Consider the following 7,500-nt stretch of genomic DNA (forward strand, 5'->3'; position numbering starts at 1 on the left):
TCAAGATGTTGTGTTGTGGTGATGTTGTCCTGGTGATGATGTTGTCCTGGTGATGATGTTGTCCTGGTGGTGTTGTGATGATGTTGTCCTGGTGATGATGTTGTCCTGGTGATGATGTTGTCCTGGTGGTGTTGTGATGATGTTGTCCTGGTGATGATGTTGTCCTGGTGGTGTTGTGATGATGTTGTCCTGGTGATGATGTTGTGGTAATGATGGTGTTGTGGGGATGATGGTGTTGTGGGGATGATGATGTTGTGGTGGTGGTGTTACAGGACGTTGGGGCTGCGTAGGCCAGGGGTGTCCAGCATGGTGGGGGTCCTGCTCATCCTGGCCTTCACCTCCCACGTCTCCTACCTCACCTTCGTCAGCTTCGACTACGGATACAACATGGCCGCTAACGCCACCATCGGTAACAACACCTGTCTGCCTGCCTGTCTGCCTACCTGTCTGTCTGTCTATCTGTTTGGTTTCAGCCAGTTAACTTCCCCCATCCTCTCTCCTGTGTTAGTTAACCCCCCTCCTCCTCTCTCCACCCCCCCCGTCTCTACCCCCTCTCCTCTCTCCACCCCCCCCCCTCCTCTCTCCACCCCCCCCCTCCCCAGGCATGGTGAACCTGCTGTGGTGGCTGTGTTGGTGCTGGCAGAACCGTAGAACGCTGCCGTATTGGTGGAAGTGCAGCCTGGTGGTGGTTCTGCTGCACGGCCTGGCGCTGCTGGAGCTGCTGGATTTCCCCCCCCTCCTCTGGGTCCTGGACGCCCACGCCGTCTGGCACCTCAGCACCGTGCCGGTCCACTTCCTGTTCTACAGGTCTGTACCGGCTCTACTTCCTGTTTGGCAAGCTTTCGAGTGCGCCATTTTGATTTTGATACGTTTTGTGACAGTTGCGTTCTGGAATGTCCCAGGGTTAGGGTTAGGACAGCTGTAGTTAGGGTTAGGACAGCTGTAGTTAGGGTTAGGACAGCTGTAGTTAGGGTTAGGACAGCTGTAGTTAGGGTTAGGACAGCTGTCCTGTAGTTAGGGTTAGGACAGCTGTCCTGTAGTTAGGGTTAGGACAGCTGTAGTTAGGGTTAGGACAGCTGTCCTGTAGTTAGGGTTAGGACAGCTGTCCTGTAGTTAGGGTTAGGACAGCTGTCCTGTAGTTAGGGTTAGGACAGCTGTCCTGTAGTTAGGGTTAGGACAGCTGTCCTGTAGTTAGGGTTAGGGTGCTATGAAAGTCCTTATCAAACCTTCCCTTTAAAAAACCAACCAACATCAATATCACGTTTCCCCATCTACTGACCTTCCCCCCTCCATCCCTTCCTCCCCCTCCCTCCCCCCCTTACAGCTTCCTCATCGACGACAGTCTCCACCTCCTCAACACAGAGAAAACTGGTGTCAAACTGGAGTAGGAGGAGCTTATCACCTCGTCGCCACGTCTCCTTCCTCTCACCTGGCCAATCAGGGCAGCCAGACACCAGGATAGGGCGGAGCTCACTCAGTCTCCGTAGCAACCTGCATGACACACACTTTGACATTATTGTTTACCTTCTCTCCCATTCCTTGGTTGTGGAGCTGACCTTGAACCCTATTGGTTGGTTTTGGAGTTGAGATTTGTTTCTATTGGTTGGTTTTGGAGTGAATGATTGATGTTTGCATTCACTGAGCTTTGCCTTGTTGAGATGAGAGAAACCCCCCCCCCCGATACCCTGGACTAGACAGCTAACTGGACTAGACGGCTAACTGGACTAGACAGCTAACTGGACTAGACAGCTAACTCCAGCTGCAGTTCAGAGTAGCAGCCACCAGGTGGGGCGAGTGTCCATGGTCTCCTGTGGGAGTCCTGTCAAGAGAGGAACGTTGCAGGAGTCTGGGTCTTCTCTGGAGCAGAGAGGAGGGTTTGTTGAGGAGGGGGGTGGGGGGGTGGGGGGTGGGAAGGGGGGGGATCCCAGGTTTATTCTCATCTTTATTTTGCCTTTTGATTCCATTGCTGCTTCGTTTGATTGTTTTCTACTTCAACTGTGTTCTTTAATTCTGTTCTTGTTGCCTAATTCTGTTGTTACTTTATCATTGGTGACCATGTGTGCTTTATTTTGTTTCATTATATTTATGTTTTTTGATTCGTATTATTTGCATTGAAATGAGATGTGGGATATAAAGCTATCAGCTGATGTATCTACTGATTCACTTGGACTGCCTTTCAATCTGGAGAGGAGAGGGTAGACTGGTAGGGTTGTAGGCAGGTGTGTGTGTGTGTGTGTGTGTGTGTGTGTGTGTGTGTGTGTTTTTCTGTATATTTGACTATCTGCCTCCATGTTTCTCTCTAAACTGTAACTGTTAAACTCAAAGTGTGACTCTACTATTCCCACATTTACTGTACGTGTGTATGTTAACAATGAGGAGTGTGTGTGATTGATGTCTCAACTCAAGGTTCTGTTGTTGTACTGACTCAACGTGTGTGTGTGTGTGTGTGTGTGTGTGTGTGTGTGGTGGTAAATATAGAGCCTGAGGGGGGGGGGGGGGGGTGATGGGGGGGGGGGGGGGGGGGGGGTTAGGGTTAGCTGCTACTGTTGACCATCTTTCATCTTTACCATCTCTCACACACACACACATCCACCTTCATTACGTCCAGTGTGTACACGGCCTCCTCTTCTTCTCTGTCTCCTGTAGAGCGCCAGCCCCACAGCGCCCCCTGCCTGCAGCCCGGAGCATCACCACCTCACTGAGTTGTTGTCTGATCAAAGCTTTAAGAATAGAACCAATAAAACGTTCTTGGTTACAAATGTCGTCATCTTTCTTTATTGTATCTCTATGTAATTGGTCTGGTCTCTGGTTCTGGTTGGGTCCAGAGTCCCGCCTCTCTGTGGTCTGGTTCTGGTCAGGTCCAGAGTCCCGCCTCTCTGTGGTCTGGTTCTGGTCAGGTCCAGAGTCCCGCCTCTCTGTGGTCTGGTTCTGGTCATGGTCCAGAGTCCCGCCTCTCTGTGGTCTGGTTCTGGTCCAGAGTCCTGCCTCTCTTGCTTAGCTCAGGGTGTGGAATATTGGTTTCTGGGGAGTTTCAAGGGGAGTTTCACCCTGTAATCCAGTGGAGAGCAGGGTCAGAGTAGAGCAGGCCAGAGTGCAAAAACTCTCGTCTGATGTATTTTAACGTAGTATGAGAGTTTTTTAGGAAATAAACACAGACGTTGCTTTTTCCATAGTTATGATGCAGCTGCTCATGAAATGCTAGTTTGAGACGGTAAGCATCATGGATTAGATTAATCAAACACCTCGTTCCCAATGTCCATGTTTAAACCAGGTTTACCTTTTCACTGTCTGAATTTCACCTGTTATCATTTGTGCAAATAAATGAAACTAATGAAACTATATCAAGCAGCTTGAAGTGATAGTTTGTCTCTCTTCTGTCTCTCTCTCTCTGTGTCAATAAATAACTAAATAAACACGTTTGACCATCAGAAGGTTGAAGGCCAGGGGAGGGAGGGAGGTTGTCTGGTGTCTTATCAGCTCTGACTCTTCTGAGAAACAGGCAGACGCTACTGAGCATGTGCAGAAGCTTTGCTGCTTCCTGGTTGGACTCTGACCTCCTCTGGAGGATGAATAGACTTATTATCCTCCTCCTAGAGAGAGAGAGAGAGTATGAGAACGAGAAACTGTGTGTGTGTGTGTGTGTGTGTGTGTGTGAGAGAGAGAGAGAGAACTAGAAAGATGGAGAGAGAACACTAGTATAAATGATGACACTGTGATCCAAACATGAGCCTTTAGGGACGGAGATAGAACACACACAACACAACACACACACAACCACACACACTCCCCCACAACACACACACACACACACACAGAATGACACACACTCCCCTCACGCACGCACACACACACACACACACAACCACACACTCACACACACACACACACACAGAACCACAAACACCCCCCCCCCCCCCACACACTCACTCTCACCCCCCCCCCCCCCCCCCCCCCCCCCCCCCCCCCCCCCCCCCCCCCCCCCCACACACACACACACACACACACACACACACACACACACACACACACACATACACATACACTCTCACACTGCTGTCAAACTTCCCTCCAGAGAGGCGGGCTGCCACTCCCCACGCAGGCCTTCCCGGGAGCGCGCGGGCACGCGTTACAACCGACACGCGAGCTCGAGCCCAGGGCACGGAATCTCGAGGAGGAAGTTGCTGAGATTGGAAAAACAACCTGAAACCAAGAAGAAGAAGAAGAAATAAAGGAATAAAGGAATAAAGGAATAAAGGAATAAAGGAGTAGTTCCGCTGCTCTCCGGGAATACCAGCCAGCGGGTCGGAGACTATGGACTAGCCGGGGTCGGGAGCCATGCAGGCGGACACAAGTTTCCTGTTCCTCCGGCTGCTGCTGGCCGCGGTGTCGGGCGGGCTGGCCCGGGAAGGTGGGTCCCGTCCGAGCGACACGCTCCCTTTAGTTGACAGAGTTTCGGTGTAGATACGGTAGAAAACGGTCTGAATATAACCGTGAAAACGAGCCGAATTCCGGTAAGTGTGGGCAGCTCAGCTCGACCGGAGAGCGTGACTCCCGCATTCCTGGGCTCCGCCGCCCCGCGCGCTCCTCGGTGCTGTGGCTCGAGGTTCATTAACCGCCGCTCATAACGACAGAAATCACGGAACCGTCAAACAGAAGCGGAGTTACTCTACTTACTCTACTTACTCTAGTTACTCTAGTTACTCTAGTTAACCCTAGTTACTCTACTTACTCTAGTTACTCTACTTACTCTAGTTACTCTACTTACTCTACTTACTCTACTTACTCTAGTTACTCTACTTACTCTACTTACTCTAGTTACTCTAGTTACTCTACTTACTCTAGTTACTCTACTTACTCTACTTACTCTACTTACTCTAGTTACTCTAGTTACTCTACTTACTCTAGTTACTCTAGTTACTCTACTTACTCTAGTTACTCTAGTTACTCTAGTTACTCTAGTTACTCTACTTACTCTAGTTACTCTAGTTACTCTACTTACTCTAGTTACTCTACTTACTCTAGTTAACCCTAGTTACTCTAGTTACTCTAGTTAACCCTAGTTACTCTACTTACTCTAGTTACTCTAGTTACTCTAGTTACTCTACTTACTCTAGTTACTCTAGTTACTCTAGTTACTCTACTTACTCTAGTTACTCTAGTTACTCTACTTACTCTAGTTACTCTAGTTACTCTACTTACTCTAGTTACTCTACTTACTCTACTTACTCTAGTTACTCTAGTTACTCTACTTACTCTAGTTACTCTAGTTACTCTACTTACTCTAGTTACTCTACTTACTCTAGTTACTCTACTTACTCTACTTACTCTAGTTACTCTAGTTACTCTACTTACTCTAGTTAACCCTAGTTACTCTAGTTACTCTACTTACTCTAGTTACTCTAGTTACTCTACTTACTCTAGTTAACCCTAGTTACTCTAGTTACTCTACTTACTCTAGTTACTCTAGTTACTCTACTTACTCTAGTTACTCTAGTTACTCTACTTACTCTAGTTAACCCTAGTTACTCTAGTTACTCTACTTACTCTAGTTACTCTAGTTACTCTACTTACTCTAGTTACTCTAGTTACTCTACTTACTCTAGTTACTCTAGTTACTCTACTTACTCTAGTTACTCTACTTACTCTAGTTACTCTAGTTACTCTAGTTACTCTACTTACTCTAGTTACTCTAGTTACTCTAGTTACTCTACTTACTCTAGTTACTCTAGTTACTCTAGTTACTCTAGTTAACCCTAGTTACTCTAGTTACTCTACTTACTCTAGTTACTCTAGTTACTCTACTTACTCTAGTTACTCTACTTACTCTAGTTACTCTAGTTACTCTACTTACTCTAGTTACTCTAGTTACTCTACTTACTCTAGTTACTCTACTTACTCTAGTTACTCTACTTACCCTAGTTACTCTAGTTACTCTACTTACTCTAGTTACTCTAGTTACTCTACTTACTCTAGTTAACCCTAGTTACTCTAGTTACTCTAGTTACTCTACTTACCCTAGTTACTCTAGTTACTCTACTTACTCTAGTTACTCTAGTTACTCTACTTACTCTAGTTACTCTAGTTACTCTACTTACTCTAGTTAACCCTAGTTACTCTAGTTAACCCTAGTTACTCTAGTTACTCTACTTACCCTAGTTACTCTAGTTACTCTACTTACTCTAGTTACTCTAGTTACTCTACTTACTCTACTTACCCTAGTTACTCTAGTTACTCTACTTACTCTAGTTACTCTAGTTACTCTAGTTACTCTAGTTAACCCTAGTTACTCTAGTTACTCTACTTACTCTAGTTACTCTAGTTACTCTACTTACTCTAGTTACTCTACTTACTCTAGTTACTCTAGTTACTCTACTTACTCTAGTTACTCTAGTTACTCTACTTACTCTAGTTACTCTACTTACTCTAGTTACTCTACTTACTCTAGTTACTCTAGTTAACCCTAGTTACTCTAGTTACTCTACTTACTCTAGTTACTCTAGTTACTCTACTTACTCTAGTTACTCTAGTTACTCTAGTTACTCTACTTACCCTAGTTACTCTAGTTACTCTACTTACTCTAGTTACTCTAGTTACTCTACTTACTCTAGTTAACCCTAGTTACTCTAGTTACTCTACTTACCCTAGTTACTCTAGTTACTCTACTTACTCTAGTTACTCTAGTTACTCTACTTACTCTAGTTACTCTACTTACTCTAGTTACTCTACTTACTCTAGTTACTCTAGTTAACCCTAGTTACTCTAGTTACTCTACTTACTCTAGTTACTCTAGTTACTCTACTTACTCTAGTTACTCTAGTTACTCTAGTTACTCTACTTACCCTAGTTACTCTAGTTACTCTACTTACTCTAGTTACTCTAGTTACTCTACTTACTCTAGTTAACCCTAGTTACTCTAGTTACTCTACTTACCCTAGTTACTCTAGTTACTCTACTTACTCTAGTTACTCTAGTTACTCTACTTACTCTAGTTAACCCTAGTTACTCTAGTTACTCTACTTACTCTAGTTACTCTAGTTACTCTACTTACTCTAGTTACTCTAGTTAACCCTAGTTACTCTAGTTACTCTACTTACTCTAGTTACTCTAGTTACTCTACTTACTCTAGTTACTCTACTTACTCTAGTTACTCTACTTACTCTAGTTACTCTAGTTACTCTACTTACTCTAGTTACTCTACTTACTCTACTTACTCTAGTTACTCTAGTTACTCTACTTACTCTAGTTACTCTAGTTACTCTAGTTACTCTACTTACTCTACTTACTCTACTTACTCTACTTACTCTACTTACTCTAGTTACTCTAGTTACTCTACTTACTCTACTTACTCTAGTTACTCTAGTTACTCTACTTACTCTAGTTAACCCTAGTTACTCTAGTTACTCTAGTTACTCTACTTACTCTACTTACTCTAGTTACTCTAGTTACTCTACTTACTCTAGTTAACCCTAGTTACTCTAGTTACTCTAGTTACTCTAGTTA

The 7,500-nt window shown here is 44.8% G+C and overlaps 1 protein-coding gene across 1 annotated transcript in view; it reads left to right on the top strand.

The window, feature by feature from the left end:
• Window positions 1-1,881, top strand: part of pgap3 (post-GPI attachment to proteins phospholipase 3) — a 5,015-nt gene extending 3,134 nt beyond the window's left edge. The window contains exons 6-8 of the mRNA XM_083686949.1: window positions 273-409; window positions 603-807; window positions 1,325-1,881. Coding sequence (XP_083543075.1) covers window positions 273-409; window positions 603-807; window positions 1,325-1,388 — 406 coding nt within the window. The 3' untranslated portion in view covers window positions 1,389-1,881. The remainder of the gene's footprint in view (window positions 1-272; window positions 410-602; window positions 808-1,324) is intronic.
• The last annotated feature ends 5,619 nt before the right edge of the window (window positions 1,882-7,500 follow it).

Source organism: Argentina silus, assembly GCF_951799395.1.
Source record: "Argentina silus genome assembly, chromosome: 16".
Classification (NCBI taxonomy): Eukaryota; Metazoa; Chordata; class Actinopteri; order Argentiniformes; family Argentinidae; genus Argentina; species Argentina silus.